The 15,982-nt window shown below is 43.5% G+C and overlaps 1 protein-coding gene across 1 annotated transcript in view; it reads left to right on the top strand.

The window, feature by feature from the left end:
• Positions 1-15,982, top strand: part of LOC144799672 (polyunsaturated fatty acid lipoxygenase ALOX12-like) — a 219,430-nt gene that overhangs the window by 187,856 nt on the left and 15,592 nt on the right. The window contains exons 10-11 of the mRNA XM_078671144.1: positions 14,238-14,407; positions 15,321-15,442. Of these exons, the coding sequence (XP_078527270.1) occupies positions 14,238-14,407; positions 15,321-15,442 (292 nt within the window). The remainder of the gene's footprint in view (positions 1-14,237; positions 14,408-15,320; positions 15,443-15,982) is intronic.

The raw sequence follows: 15,982 nt of genomic DNA, 5'->3' as shown, positions 1-15,982 counted from the left end.
TTACTGAGGCAGTGCAAAGTTGCAAAGGTTTTCCTTCCACAACTTTGCAAAGTTATTTGTTAAATCTTTGCAATAATTATTTAGTTCATAAATCTTGCCACATTTAGAAAAACAAGTAGTGAGTCCAGTTTCAGCGAAAAGTTGCCCTGTATGGGAACAAATTGAAATACAAATATTTTTAGCAGGGGAGTTGTTTTTAGAAGAAAAGTTCTCCTACAAAAATGGAAATCCTCTTCTGTGAGTGAAATTGTGAAATTCAGCAATCTTTGCAAACAGCACATTTGCTTTACTTGGTGGAAAAGATTAAAACAGCTCCACGACACAACCATCTAAAATGGCGACTAGAGGAAATATTTTTGGGAAATGACCTCAACAGAATAGGTTGGTGAGAATATGATTCAACAAGTTGTTTTAGACCCACATCAAATGATTTGGGATTTTGAATATCGCTCAAGAGGATCCAGTGCCAGCTCAAACACATAGGCGGATTTGTTCTTTCCAGACAGAGAATAAATTGTGATACAGTTCATCTGAGCTAGATGAACCAATTAACAGAGACCGTCGTAATTAAAGTCTGCAAAGCCTATTAGTTGCATGGATTTCTGTTGCATGCCAGATTTTCATAACCCAGCATGTGTCTGTAGTCTTTGCAGAACTGTAAAGGGTACAAATAATGGTGAGCATTTCAAATGTAGAATTAAACATTTCGCAGGTTTCCAATTTTAAAGGAAGAGGCTTGCAGTTTAGTCAAAATTACATTTTCTAAAATTACTTCTCTGGAAATGACCACTTTTTATTGGCTCAACCCAAATATGTACATAGGTTAGAACTATATTATTATATGCACATATTTATAAAATACTTGTATGGCTGCATTTCTGTGAAAATGGGCAAGACACTTCATCGTAAATCCCATTTTCCCATCCTTAATAAACTTTAGGCCCCCTTTGACCACTTTATACATGAGTGTTCAGATTTTAAGCATTCATCATTCTAAAATGCATTGAGGTTGGTTACACGGTTCAAAAGTAATAAGGGAGTGCAAAATATTGTGACTTTTCCAAATCATCTTTTTTTCCTATTGTAAACTTTCTTCACCCAAACTCAGAAACTATAGAACGAAAATTCACAAAATTTTAACAGCGTGGCAGCTTTCCCATCATTAATTTAGATGTTACTTTCCACTGGGAAGCCAATTGTTTCTATATATTTTGAAAATATCAATTGAAAAATAATAGTCTACAACATAAAACAATGAGGTGAATGCACATTAGACAGATAACTTGCCCCAGATCAGATGATTGAACATTTTACAGAAAAACAAGAAAAAAAGATTAGCATAGCGGGATTGTTAATTCTGCATGATCTATGGACAGTCGGGGTTTGGGATTGTCCGCTTATGCCGATCTCTCCACAGCCCCTTGACAGGCTGAGGAGAGTGCACAAGTGAATAAAGTCCTTCACCCTCACACCAACCTGACTTGGTTAGGGCCATGGGGTTTCACGCAGAGCCTGGTTCTAGCAATGGCTGGGATGCAAATAATAAATATTCCCATACCCCACCCTTTCAAATTAAAACCCACCACCTTTCCAAAGGATGAAGGTTTAATATTTTCACACCTCCACAGCTTTATCTTAGGACTGAGAGAAAGTTATTTATGCCAAAACCCTGCCATTCCCAGTGGAGGACAATGGGAAAACCAAATAAATGTGCCAGAAGATTTAACCCCTCCACCCCCTTCCCCCCACACACACCAAAAAACACCCACCCAACCCACCTCCCGCCATGTCTACCTTTCAGGAATGGCTTATTTCACCTATGCCCACCATGCCAGAGAGTAGCTGGAGGAAATGCGCCCTCTGTCCGTGCCTTGCCTTAGGGGTGAAGGGTGCTAACAATCTGCCCCTCTAAAGGTGTCCAAGTGCTGGTTGGTATTGTAATCACCTCTTCCAGGGGAGGGGAGTAGTCATTTTAGGCTTTCCTGCTCACCTTGCAAAAGGGTATCCAAGTTTAGGGCTCCTACCTAGACATTGTGCTACCTATGCAAGCTTCAAATTTGGGTCGAATTTTACAGGCACAGGTCATGTAGCAGGATCCATCCTGGTGATAAGGACTGCTTTAGCCACAGAGTCCACATTTTTTGTAGGTCTGGCTAAGACGCCCTTGCCCTGGCTCTGGGGCAAGTAAACTTGGCACGATGCACTTAAAGACTGGTTGCAAAAATTGATTGTAAACAGCGCACTTAATTTTTTGCACCCAGTCTCCCAAATGTTACTTAAGTTTTATTAGGTCACCTTGCAAAATTTCCAGTCGCAGAGCAACCGGCCTATTGAAAATTAGGCAGGTCACTATTTGAGACCCCATGTGATTGGCTACAAACATGGATAGTGGCCTGCAAGGACCAGCAGATCCGCATTCCTCTATTTGAATCACCAAACATTTTTCGCTTTTAAAGTATTCAGTGTTTCTTGAAAGACGTGGTTCCGCGTCTAAACAATAAATAGGTTTTCCATTAGGGAGACCATCAGGTGGAGAAGGCAGTGATGTGTTGGTCCACTGCCTACTCCTTCCTAGGCTACTAACAACATTCGCAAAAAGGATAGTATCTCTGAGGGGGCATCTTCCCCTTTGCAAATCAGTTACCATTCCTTTTGGGGTCAGAGTAACTGATGGATGGTTGCGCCTAGAATTGTGATCGCAAGTCATTTATGCATATCATTGTGAGATGCAACTGGGAGGGGGCACCCCTTCCACTCCCTCTCTTCATTGCGATTCAGAATCCACTGCAAAACCCATTCATAAGTCGGAAACCGTGCCCTGTTAAAGATTTTTGTGGCCACCCGGTTAGAACAACTTTGAATTTATTACCCATTTTCAGATCGTTGAAGCCCCTATGATGCCAAAACATATTGCACTCTTATCAAAAATTGTTACGGGGGAGCATTTTGTGCAAAATTAAGGAGTTCCAGTTCACTTAATCACATGTGTATTTGCTTTTGTGTAATTAAGCAACATTTTGGGAAAATTACAAGTTTCACACACCTCTAGTAATCCGAGATATCTGAAATAGAGAGAGAAATGAGGTAAGTGAGTGATAAGGAAGAGAGAGGTGAAGGGTAGAGAGGTGAGGTTCAGAGTGAAATGAAGTTGAGAGAAGGTGATATAGACAAAGACAAAATAGGGAGATGAGATGGAAGAGAGCATTGAGGTGGAGAGAGTGGGGTGAAGTGGAGAGAGAGTTGGTGTGGAGGCTATAAGGTGCAAGGCTCAAAGAGCTCTAGAAAGAGAGGTATGGTCATGATCAAGAGATGGGTAGGGGTGCAGTAGAGAAGTATATTGGAGAGGTGAGGTGAACATAGGTAAGGTATAGATAATCAAGATACATAAACGTATAGAGAGAAGAAAAAAGAGAGAGGTGAAGTAGAAGGGTGATGTGAAGTAGAGATAAATGTTAGAAGGATTCTTTTAAAATTCTTCACTACCAAGTGCCTGAGAGTGTGATGGTCAATTATGGACAGGCTGGGCCTACACACAAAAAGTCTGTAAAACGTGTATGCCAATTTCCCAAATTATAAAGAATAGTACTTGTACTCATACTCACCATATTACCAGTTGATGTCTTGCTTCTTCACTGGTGCCTCTGGCCTTCTTTTGAGGAATGGATGTAGCTTCCCCGCCTCACACTGCTTTTATTGATACTGGCCCATGAAACCTCTGGACTTCCTGATCACTTAGTCAGGGGTGCCCTTGAAAGGAGAGGGCCCTGGGCAAATTGACCCCTTTGCCCATGCCTTTAAACAGCTCCTGTTGGCAAGGCTTAACTGACTTATAATTTATAAGTCAGGTAAGCCTTTCCAACAGGAGGTTGAAAATGGAGCAGCAGACCGGAAACTGCCACTACAACGCGGCCATTTCCACGCATAACTTAACCACGCATGCATTACAACACATGCTTGGTTACAACTAATAGCCTTTACCACGCATACCTTTACTACGAGATATGTAGTAAAGGTATGTGTGTTAAAGGCTAAAAATGAAAAAGAGGGCTTGGGGGGGGGGGGGGGTCTCCCCCCCAGCCCCCCCAAAAAACGCACCTGTTGAAGTTTCTATGTGGAGGCAATCTGCGATGTTAGAGGAAACGGAAAGCCACTTCGGTTTCCTCTTAACGACGTGTGATGTCAACACTGAAGACCATTGAGAAGAGACGACGTGGAGAGGTAAGGGGAATATTAGAAATAATTTTGCGTCTGCAAACCCTCAGATTTTGTGATTCCAGGGTTTGCAACACAAAATAGCTTTATACATCTGGTCGTAAGTGTGTACCCTTTCCCGGAATAACGTTTTCTTGAGATTTCCCGATTGAAAGTCTTATAGTTAATACCTGGATTGAGGTGAACAAGCGTTTATCAAGTGACAACGGATACTTGAACATAATCAAAACTTATTAGTGTGCTGGCAACTTTGGTTGCGAGCATTGCCCGATAATGCCTATTTGTGTATGTCGGTCTGGCGGTGTGCTGCTCCATTTTCATTCACCAGTCAATGGGTTACTGCCTGTTAATTTCTGAGGAAACATCCTTGTAAGGAAATTTCTCTTTTTGCACGGTTACACCCAAAGTTTTGGACTAATGCAGTGTTGTTTTTCCTCTGAAAGTGCACTGAGGCCTGCTAACCGGACCTCTGTTAGTATCTGACCTTTAAAAGTGTATGTTCATTGGCTTATACCGAGTTGGCATAAATTAACTTACTTATAAGTCCCTAGTATATGGTGCCAGGGGTCCCCATGGCCTATAAGTTAAAGTGGCCCTTTTTGACTGCATCACTTATTGTACCACCATGAGTGTGACAAAGTAAAAACATGTCTCCCAGCCTGCCACAGCAGACTGGTAGAGCTGTTTTAACTGCTAACTCAACTTTGCCATTTAAACAAGTGACAAAGTCCAGACCTTCCTTTTTATTTATATATATATATATATATATATATATATATATAACGAAACCGTTATTCACCACACCTTTTCCAAAAGGAATAACGAGAGTAAGCCCAAATTTTGTGCTGATTCTTCGTGATTTATTGTGCAATTACACCAGCCATCCGTCATAACGCGTTTCACCTCTCAAACGAGGCTTGATCACATGACGTGCAATGAAACAAAAGAGGGTCTTAAGTATTCCCAAATGGGGGCGCGGCATATAATACTCATTTAAAGTGACCAATGCATATATAATTTTTTCATTTTTTTTTTTTATGCCGTCACAATGTCTTATGGACGTATACAAAGAAGTAACGTCTAATGTCATTAAGATGTAATTGTCATTCCATTCAAGATTATTGTTTACAGATAAAATCTGTTGTGTCTTTCACATAAGAAGGTAATATTTTCACCCATTCTTGCAGAAAAAAGTCGATATATTTGGAAATGTTCTCAGTTGAACTGTTTATTGCCGAAAGAATTGGCCTTCCAGGTGGTGTAGATGAGTTTTTGTGAACTTTCGTCAATAGATATAGGGTAGGTATTACCGGACAATCTTTTTTGAGAAACTTAAATTCATCATTTGAAATGAGGCCACCACTTCTCCATACCATTAATTTAGAATTTTGCTCCGACCAAGCTGTTTTTATTGCAGTAAGATTGCTTTTCTTGTAACAATCTAAATCACTTAATTGTGATTCGGCTTCTTTTACGTAATCGTTACGATGCCACAAGACGATATTTCCTCCTTTATCCGCCTGTTTCACAATCACGTTCTTATCAGCTTTAAGTTTACCAATCAAATTGTTGTAACTTTGATTCTGTCGGCTTAAAATGGCATGTTTTTTGTTGGTGGCCACATATAGTTTCTTCAAGTCTTTTATGACGGGGTCCTGGTACAAGTCTATACTGTCATGAGTCATGATAGGCAAAAAAGTAGATTTCTTTTTAAAGGAAGTAAATCCTGGAATATTTGTTTGTAAACATTTTTTTTTTTGGTAAACAAATCCTGGAATATTTTTAACGTTATTGTTTAATAACTGGGATTGCACCTCAGTCTGACCCTCCTGTTGCAAATCCCATATTTCATTAAGAGTCACATCCACTCCAGTTGCGTGCAACGTAGGGCTCAATGCACCCAGATTCCTTTGTTCCTTGTATGGATGCAAACGATGATATTCGCTCAATTTCAGTTTCCTAATAAAACGGAAAGTATCCATCCTTACATTTGCATAATTCATATTGCTTGGGGGACAGTAGGATAGCCCCAAACCCAAAATCAGTTTTTCCTTTGTAGTCAAAATAATATCAGTCAGATTCATAATCGTTGGGTTGAGGTTGAAGCTTGTGCCTGTGTTTGGAATCTGTTCCAATTGCCCCTGTTTCCTCGATTGCCCCTCTTCCCTCCGGCCGTATTTCCTCTCGTGGCATTTGTGGCGCTGGAGGCGTTTGATGTTGGCCCTTTGTTGTTTTGTTTGGGGTCTACTTTCGATTTCGATCTCCGTGTGTCTCGACGGCTCTCGCAGAGGCAGTTCACCTCTTGCGCCAGAGACAGTTTGGTAAACCCCTCTTGCAAGTTTTTTCTCCTTTGGTCGTTGTCCGAGTCGCTTTCCGCTGCCAAACTCAGATCAGTGGAAGAAGCCGATGTATTGGCGCCTTGCCTAGCTCTTTGGTTGCCTTTCCCCACCTGCGCCTTAATATTGTCAAAACGGCGCGCGAAAGTAAAAATCTGGCCATGGAGATAATCGAGTCTATCTCGCTCAAATTTAAAAGTTTTTCTCTTTTTGATTATATCTTCCTCTTTTGCAAGCCTCATCATCATTTCATCTCGTAATTTAGTCGTTTGCTCCGTAATGCCTATTGCTGTCAGTTCAACTTCCACAGCTTCAATTTCAATCTGCAATTTCATCCTGTCACTCTCCGCATATCTTGCTAGGATAGCCATTAGACGTGCAGAATACTCCAAATTTGTCTCAGCCCATTCGACCAGCATAGCCGGGTCCGGATTTTCATAACTTGGAGCCAAAGTGCTCCTGAGACCTCGTGGAACACGTTTGACCATCAAGTACTGGGATAGGGATTTGTGTTCCCACCACTTTGACTGTTCACGTTTCATTAATTTTTCTAATTTGCTAAATGTTTCCCTTATGCTGGGACTGCCGGTCACTCCCGCATCATGCCCTGGAACGGGTGCAAGATTCGCCCCCTCCGGATTTTCCACAAACATGTGGCCCGCAACTTCCTCTCTGCGCTTCAACACGTCGGCGGACATATTGGCTATTAGTGGTAATGAATTTCAGCACACACCGAAGAAACAAGCAGTATACGCACTTTAAAGTTGCACGGCGCTTACTGCTTGACACTCCCTCCTCTGTGATTTGCATTCACTGTCCTACCTGGACTCGGCTATCAACAGCTTCCCTGCAGAATGTCAGGTCGGCTCGGACTCCTTTCGTCCCGATAGGTACGTGTGTTCTCCTCACAGGGGCTCGGGCAGCTTCCTCCTACCGGAGTACAGTTTCCGATTCCGGTACACGGGATCCCAGCTTCCTGCTGCACCACGCCCAAGGCTTGGAGAGGGGCTTTTTACTCGTACCACGAACGCTCCTTGGTACACTTAAATAACGAAACCGATATTCACCACACCTTTTCCAAAAGGAATAACGAGAGTAAGCCCAGATTTTGTGCTGATTCTTCGGTGATTTATTGTGCAATTACACCAGCCATCCGTCATAACGCGTTTCACCTCTCAAACGAGGCTTGATCACATGACGTGCAATGAAACAAAAGAGGGTCTTAAGTATTCCCAAATGGGGGCGCGGCATATAATACTCATTTAAAGTGACCAATGCATATATAATTTTTTCATTTTCCCTGATTCTTTGTCAGTTTAATATATATATATATATATATATATATATATATATATATATATATATATATATATATATATATATATATATATGTCACCCCTAAGGTAGGCCTGTCTAGCCCTAAGGCAGGGTGCTGCATATTAAAAAGTAGGATATGTTTTTTTATTTGTCCCAACAGCAAAAACCCCATATTGTTGTTTTTACTGTAGATGGGTTAGTAGCCCCAGTGGCAAGTACAGGGTTACACGCCAACTCAACTATGCTAACTTCTGAGTGGGACGAATGAATTTGGGACCACAAGGGATCAAAAGAATCATTGCATTAAACCTGATTTTATACCCAAGTTGAATTTAATGTAACTTTTAAGGAAAAGGCAACTTTAGAAAGTTGTCACTCTGTTCCCAGAGGTTTTCCAGTGGCCATATACCGTTGTTGGCTACGAGAGAGCCCTCTGACCTCCTGGGGAGCTGTTTGAATGACTCTCAGCAAAGGACACAATAGAGGCCTGCCGTTGGAAGAGGTGCTATGTCTCCCCTAAAGGAAGTCACACAGGGTGTGAGCCCAAAAGGCGAGTTTCGAAGGGGAAGCTGCCTTTAAATGGCAAATAATGGACACACACAAGAGCGGCTGCTCTTTGTTCTGGTAGATAGGTTGACGTCCTGGACAGAGGGGGAAATGATTGTCAAACTATTTTTTCTGTGGGTGTATATCCTCAGGTAGCCAAGCCTCTAGGGTAGGCTACCAAGCTCCACACAACTAGAGAGGGGTTCTGCTGTCTTGGAAGCGGGCAGAATGTTTATCTCTGGGATAGCTAGATGCCACCCAGAGGTTGTCAACCAGTGGCTCATAGTACCCTCATTCCCTGAGGGCGAGTTGTGGGCATAAAAATGGCACCCAGACATCAAATCACTTCTCTACTGGAGAGAGGAATGAAGGACTGCCCTGCTGTTCCCTGGACTCCACTGGACTGCAAATGCTCCCCGGGTTAGCAAAGAGAAACCTGTGCCTGAAGTTCAGCGATGGATTTATTTTATTTTCAGAAATATTATGGCGCTCAACAGGTAGTGGATCAGTTGAAAGCAATGTTCGTTTATAATTGGTGCAAGTGGATCAGAGAAAAAACCCTAAACTCTGAGAACCAGGGATGGCAGAAATCCTTCCCTGAGGTTACTTGTAAGCAAAAAGCCAATGCACACAACGAATCAATGTGATGTGAGTAATCACCAACAAATGTTCGAGAAAGAAGTAACACGGATGTGTTCTTTTAGTGTCGTTTTTTAAAATTTTTTGATTTATTGATATATATATTGAGACCGTGAAACCAGCCGACACGTGTTTCGTCAAGCAGGGAGTTAACCCGTGACTCTTCAGGGCTGTCAAAAGGGCATAAGGAACGTGGTCGGTGGAACGGTGATACTTCCGACCCGGTCCTAATCGGGTGTTACTGCAGGGCGCACTTGGTTGTGGGAGAACGTCTGGGTATGCATCGACGGTCCATGAAAAACGGCGGGTAAAGCCGAAAAGTAGAAAAAGTCGTCTTGGGTCACATCTAGTGTTCGAGGTCAGTCCAGAACTTGCTTGGAGGCGGGTCTCGCCGGGTATGGTGAAGACCTGTGGTGCCCTGCTCGAGGAAAAGTCTTTCTCCGAGCCCAAGACTAGGAGTCAGTTGGCCGCCTTCATGTTATGGCACTAGTTCCACAAAAGCTGAAGAAATCGCATTGGTGAATTAATCGCCACAATCACTTGATTGTCTTAGACAGAAAACCAAGTCCTGACCCTCAAAAGTTGCACTAGAGTCTGCTGGACCTGGGAGAGTCATCAAAGTGCTGTTTGTCTGATCAAGACGGACACTAGCCACAGTTAAAGGGAACCACTGATTTCACTGTGACCAGAGACCACTAGCACATCAGCAACAGGTTTTTGGCTGGACTTCGAGGGAAATCGACGTCTGTCGCCAAAGGCGACCACTGTGTTTATGGACCGAAAGGTGGCCCCAGGAAGAACCCCGTTGACCGGATCAGCATCCTCAGCCTCCTGTATTAAAATGCCTGGTTGGAATAGTGTTCACACCCAGCTCCTCATTTCAACTTGGCCGATTAAAATCAAGAGCCAGAAACGTCTTGCCCAAATATTTTAACTACTCAATAACGTTACTATCACAGCTGGTTGTAAGCGCTCAGGTATGAGTTCCTACACCACCGGGAGATGAGAATAAAATGTGGGACAAGTGTTTGCGAGCATAAAACCTCATGGAGCTGAACTTGTTGGCTGCACATATTATCAAGATGACGAAATTTGCAAGGACAGAGCCCTTGATGCTAGCTCAATTTTCACCTTACTCAGACTCTGAAATCGGGTGCAAATACTAGTTGGGCTCAATTTTATATTTACACCAGCACGGAGATTGAAGTGGTTACTGTTTCTTTAAGTCAATGACACACTCTGTTGCTCAATGTTGTAATGGCTCCAATATCCCTCAGGGCACAGGTATTTGATGGCGTGATTGGGCAAGCTGCGGCAAGCGATGAACAGTATCATCCGCCATCTAATCGCAGCCCTTTCAATCGTGTGATGCGATTAACGCTGGGCAGAAAGGGAGCTTGTCTCAAATACAACCACCTCTTGTTTTTCGACAGTTGATGGCTTCGCCACCGCCCGTTTTCCCGCCAGTCACCTCTTGTGTGAATTGTCTAGTGCATCCTCTCAGCATCAGCGTACATGAACGGGTGTCGCGCACGACTGTCAGTCGTGCTTGCTGTTTCATTACCAAATGGCACGTTCACTAAATGGTATATTCCGAATGAGCCCTCTGGGGACTTTGCGGCCAGGGAAATTGCCACCAATGGCATAGCATTTGCTATGTTAGGGTGGTTTTCGTCGACATTCCTCCTCACTGTAAAATGCATATGCAGCAGTATTATAATGAAACAGAATCAGTCCCTCTGACAGTACTGTATTATTTTAGAAACCACCAGTAACATGCAAATTACGTGGTAACATTTACATGCCTATCAAGGCCGCCTGCATGATCAATGTATTCTCTTTGCAAATGCATTACTCTATATGAAATGCCAAAGCATTGACTAAAATCTGTATGTTGGAACGCTTTTTTTTATCCTAAACTTTTTTGTGCATTTTGTAGTAGCCTACCTTATAATGTGTGTAATTCAAGTTTAAAATAATGACTTGCATATTCACAGTGCTTTGTGTCACAGACTGTGGCCTCGTGCACACATACACAAGTTCCTATTCTACACTGCACCAACCAGGATTCAATTATGCGGTTCTCTGGCTACAGATACAGACCTCTGCAGTGCATTAACTAATAGAGGTTTTTTCCTTTAAGCTTTGCCTTATATGAAGTTACCTGAAGGTGAAAGACCCAAAAAGTTAGTTTTTCAGCCACCTCTTAGACCCCACCCCTACGCTCACCCCCGCCCACTTTACACACACTATCACAGTTCCCATACTAATTGTAATGCACTTCGACCACTGTGTGTCACCGAGGTCCATCCATCCATCTTTCAGACCTTTTTACTGCTCCCGGTGGGTTTTAAAAAGGATACGAGTGAAGCTGTCTGATGGAAACACCGCTTTGAAGATGTGAGGGATTTCCTACTGAGTCATATCAACATACAATACAATAAATAAAAGTAGTGCCTCAATCACAGTGCGAGCAGTAGAAAGGCAGCAATCAAGCTGAAGCAATCAGTTCTTAGTCCATGTTTCAGCCGAAAGAGGAGGAAGTGAAGCCAGCATGCGCTGGCTAATTAGAAGACAGCAAATAAGTGTGACAATGAAGCCAATGAATGTAAGTTACGGGTGGGCTAAAAGCCTCTTGTTGTATACAGTTTCCCTCCGAAATGAGAGCGCATGCACTGTTGCAGGCGAGACCTAAAAAAAGACTTGAAAACGTGTGAGGAAACTTGTCCCAAAACCAGACCTGAGAACTGTCCATCCAGACCAGCTCCTCCCCCACACTCCGGTACTTGCAGTGTCGTTTATCCTTTTATAGATTTAAGAATAGAAGTACGAAGTACCAGTACACAAAAAAAACCCGGCCTGGATTAGCCATTCTCTGATTGACCTGACCGTTCTCTGCGCATCAATTGTCGAGCCCAAAGGGAGGGGTCAGAACTCCAGTGGTACCAGTTCTTTCTCATTGCCAGGCCCAGGGAGCAGCAGCCCTCTCTTGGTGCTGGTGCCAGAGGGGAACCAGTCCCACCGTTGTGCCAGCCCAGGGAGCAGCAGTCCTTTTTTGGTACCTGACCCGGGGGGCAGTGTTCTCCTGGTGCCAGGCCTAGGGAGCAGCTATCCTCCCTTGTTGCCAGTGCCAAAGACGAACCAGAACCACCCTTCCCTTGTGCCAGGCCCACGGAGCAGCTGTCCTCTCTTGGTGCCAGGTCCAGGGGGCACTGGTCTTCTCTTGAGGTGTGATTAGCATCAGGCTTTTCTTGGTGCCAGGCCAGAGGGCCACTGGATTCAAGCTAGCCTGGCTGATGAGAGGTGTTACCCTGAATCCTGACCAGGATGCTTGTTTCCAGTCCAGGGAAGACCTGGCTTGGCAGTTCGGGCTGGACTGTTCCCATGAGGCACGGGGTCAAGACTGATTTGCATATAGCTGTGTCTGAACTGGGGTGGCGAAGTGAGCAAAAGAATGATGATGGATTCAGCCCAAATCTGTGACTGGAGGCGAGTGTTCGAAAAGTTTCAGCACTTTGTCCATCATCTCCTTGTGTTTGCTTTGTTCACCCTAAGTTGGCAGGGTAAGCCCAGACGTGGGTCCCTTGCTCACTTTGCCACTGAATTCAAGCTAGCCTGGCTGTTGAGGGGTGTTCCCCCAAAACCGGTCTCAGGATGCTTGTTTCCGTTCCAGGGAAGACTTGGCTTGGCAGTTCGGGGTGGACTGTTCCCATGAGGCACATGGTCCACACTGATTTGCATATAGCTGTGTCTGAACTGTGGTGGCAGAGTGAGCTAAAGAATGATGATGGATTCAACCCAGATCTCTGAGTGAGTGTGAGTGTTTGAAAAGTTTCAGCACTCCTTCCATCATCTCCTTGTGTTTGCAATAAAGAAGATGGCCCACTGAGGACCGACAACAGTGCTTACCATCCAAGGAGTGCTGTCACAGCACGTCAGCCCGTGGTTATGAGATGCAGCTTTGCTCCATCATTTCTGAGCACTCCAGTGCGTCCATCTAGTGGTGGTGTAAAAAGCCACCATAAGGCACACAATCCCTCAGAAGAAGAAATTCACTTATCTGGCATCTGAACAATGAAAAAAGAGAAGGTTCTAATCTGTGAATTATGTGGAGGAGCCTCAGCTTCTGATGGGGCATGACGTTTTTTAATTTTTGTACTCATTGGAGTTGTAGTCTTGAAAGCAATTAATGGTCTTGTTGTTTACCTGGTTGCTGAGAAAATGTTTTTGGCTAGGTTTGGCTATACAAAAACTTCATACATATGTACACATACATATAGATGCATAATGCTTGCCTCTGGTCCTGACAAAAGAATGACTACTAAGTGGAAAATTCTTCTCAGGGGAACCGGAGGCCGATAAGCATTGACACTTTAATTTTTGTTGTCTCTTGTTAAGAAGCTCCTTCACTACACTCCCTTTAAACTTGGAGAAATACCCACCCCCTTCCCACTCTAGAAATACGCTTACTCCCGCCCTTAGCTAGAATATATTTGCATGCCCTCAAACTCACCATTGACCCTTACTTAACGTGTCACTGTGGAAATTGCATCACACTCTCAGAATTTCCATGGTCTTTAAATCCCATTTTGGATGGTGAAATTCCATCAGCCGTAATTCTGTGTCTCACATATATCCCTTGTTAAGGGCTTTTTTTGCACCTAAGTTCAGTGTAGATGCTCTAATACCTATGTGAATCTGGGCGAAGTGATTCGGATCAGAACAGACACCCATTGGCCTGGAACTGCAGAAAGTGTGAAGAAACTCATCCGTCTTTAGAGGGATAAGACTTAACTTCTCCAGACATGGATTCTGTAGTGGAGAAAGAAAGGAGGCAGCACTCCAAGGAACAGTTAGATAGAAATGTTATCAGCCACCAATCTTAGAAGAAAGTTACTGACACAGTTTACATCTCTAATCACACTGAACTAAGCATCATACAGTTTTCCTTGTAACCACTGGAATCACTATGGCATTTTATGTTTTGGGTCCAGCTGTGCTGGAGACACTGTAACTACACTCTTGAATAAACACACCTCTTTTCCATCACTGAATATTTCCAAATGGATTTCACAACCGTAAGCGGTACGCTTTGGCTCAGAGCCCAGGGATCCACCCAAGAAGTTGTGTTGCAATATCCTGTGGGTTGAGCAGCTCTAACATGACTCTGTTTTGCTTGGCCTGCAGGCGGTGTCGACCGGAGGCGATGGACTCTTGCAGGTGGCGCAGAGAGAATACGCACGGATGACCTACGATTCACTATGTCTTCCAGATGACGTGCGGAGTCGTGGCATGGAGGAAGTGAAGGATTACTTCTTTATGCAGGATGGACTCCGGTTGTGGGGCATAATCAAGAGGTAATAACCTCCTTTCTCTTTGCTATTAAAAACCCTTTGAAGTGAACAGTATCCAATAAACCCAATGTAGAGTTTTAGGGACTAGCTGTTTGGAACCAGTGGAACCCCTCACAACTGATCTGCACTGACACAGATTGCCCACAGCGAAGCAAAGTATTCAACAGACAAAAAAAAACTTCTGTAGCTGTTGTGTGAATTTACAAGCATTTATACCATCTATTGCCACCTACAACTTATTAAAAAATAGATCAAATGAGGACATCAAATGATGGTCATTTTAAATTGCCCAGTATCTGAGTTACCCAAACCTCTGAGTTGAATGTCTGATGGTGTCATTGGTAACCGTTTGGTCTTCGCTTAACAATTTGGCCAACGCGTTTGGTGCCTTAATTTGAAGATTGTATTTTGTTTTGGTATAACCGTTTCATCCCTTTTCCCTGACTGGCTAGATGCGAAATTGTCTGTTTTCTAAGGGATGTAGGCACTTTTCAGAAAACCAGTCTACCGCCACATTGAAAATGGTTTAAAAAGAGGACCATCTTTCTTGTCCTTGGTAAAGGTGGGCAGGTCCCATCAAAGCATACTGATTAGTTAAATAAATTATCTGTGGCCATGGAACACTATATTCTATCAAGTTTCAGAGCTCTGTAAAACTGGAGCTTTGGTTTTAGATACCAGTGGTCCCCAATTCAACACCACCTTCTAGGATGAGAAACAGAGTTGAAGTGGGAGATTATTCAACCTTTTGCAAGGCATAATCAAACCACAGCAAATGCACAGTAGAAACCAAGATTCTAAATAGAGACCTAAGGTGGCAAAAGAGGCTTTGTATTGTCTACCTTGCTTTGGAGGGGATTTTGCCACTATTTAGATGCTGACCGATCTCTCTCTTTCTCACTCACTCATGGCGCAGGTTGGTGGAGGGGATTGTTGGATGCTTTTATCACAGTGACAAAGCGGTAACCTCTGACCGTGAGCTGCAGGCTTGGATTCAAGAAATCTATGACGAAGGGTTCTTCGGCGCCCCAAATCTGGGTGAGACACTCTCCCCGCCTTCAGCCCTTATGCCTTTGTTCTGTCTTATTACCTTTTCTTCATTCCTTCTCTGCTTCCTCTCTCTTCCTCCCTTTCTCATTCCCTCTTCCATTCCCACCATCCTCCTTTGCTCTCCATAGTTTATATTTTCACTCTCAATGAAATGTAATTGTCCTAACTAATATCAGCAATTTCCAGATGCTATAAAAGCCAGTTTACCTGCCAGGATACAAGCTCCCCTTAAGTCAGATCATACTTTTGTGGTGGGAATAGAGAAGAAGACATTTAACTTCTCTTGGTTCTATGTGTGTCCGGTTGCTTAGTCCCCGCACTACATCTATCCCCATATGCAAATCTGTACGTGCCCAAATTTCTCTGTCCATGATTGTAAACAGCCTAGACCTCTACCAGGTGGTTACAAGGACAGCCTGCAGATGTGGGGTGTGTGCTATTCGATTTCCACTCAAATCAGTAAATCTTTGGCCAGGATCCTGAACATTAAGCTTCAGGTTAAGGCACCACCTGGTCTTTTATGACAGT

Source organism: Lissotriton helveticus, chromosome 12, assembly GCF_964261635.1.
Source record: "Lissotriton helveticus chromosome 12, aLisHel1.1, whole genome shotgun sequence".
Classification (NCBI taxonomy): Eukaryota; Metazoa; Chordata; class Amphibia; order Caudata; family Salamandridae; genus Lissotriton; species Lissotriton helveticus.
The sequence above is the reverse complement of the archived record's forward strand: the minus strand, read 5'-3'. Positions and strand labels throughout refer to the sequence as shown.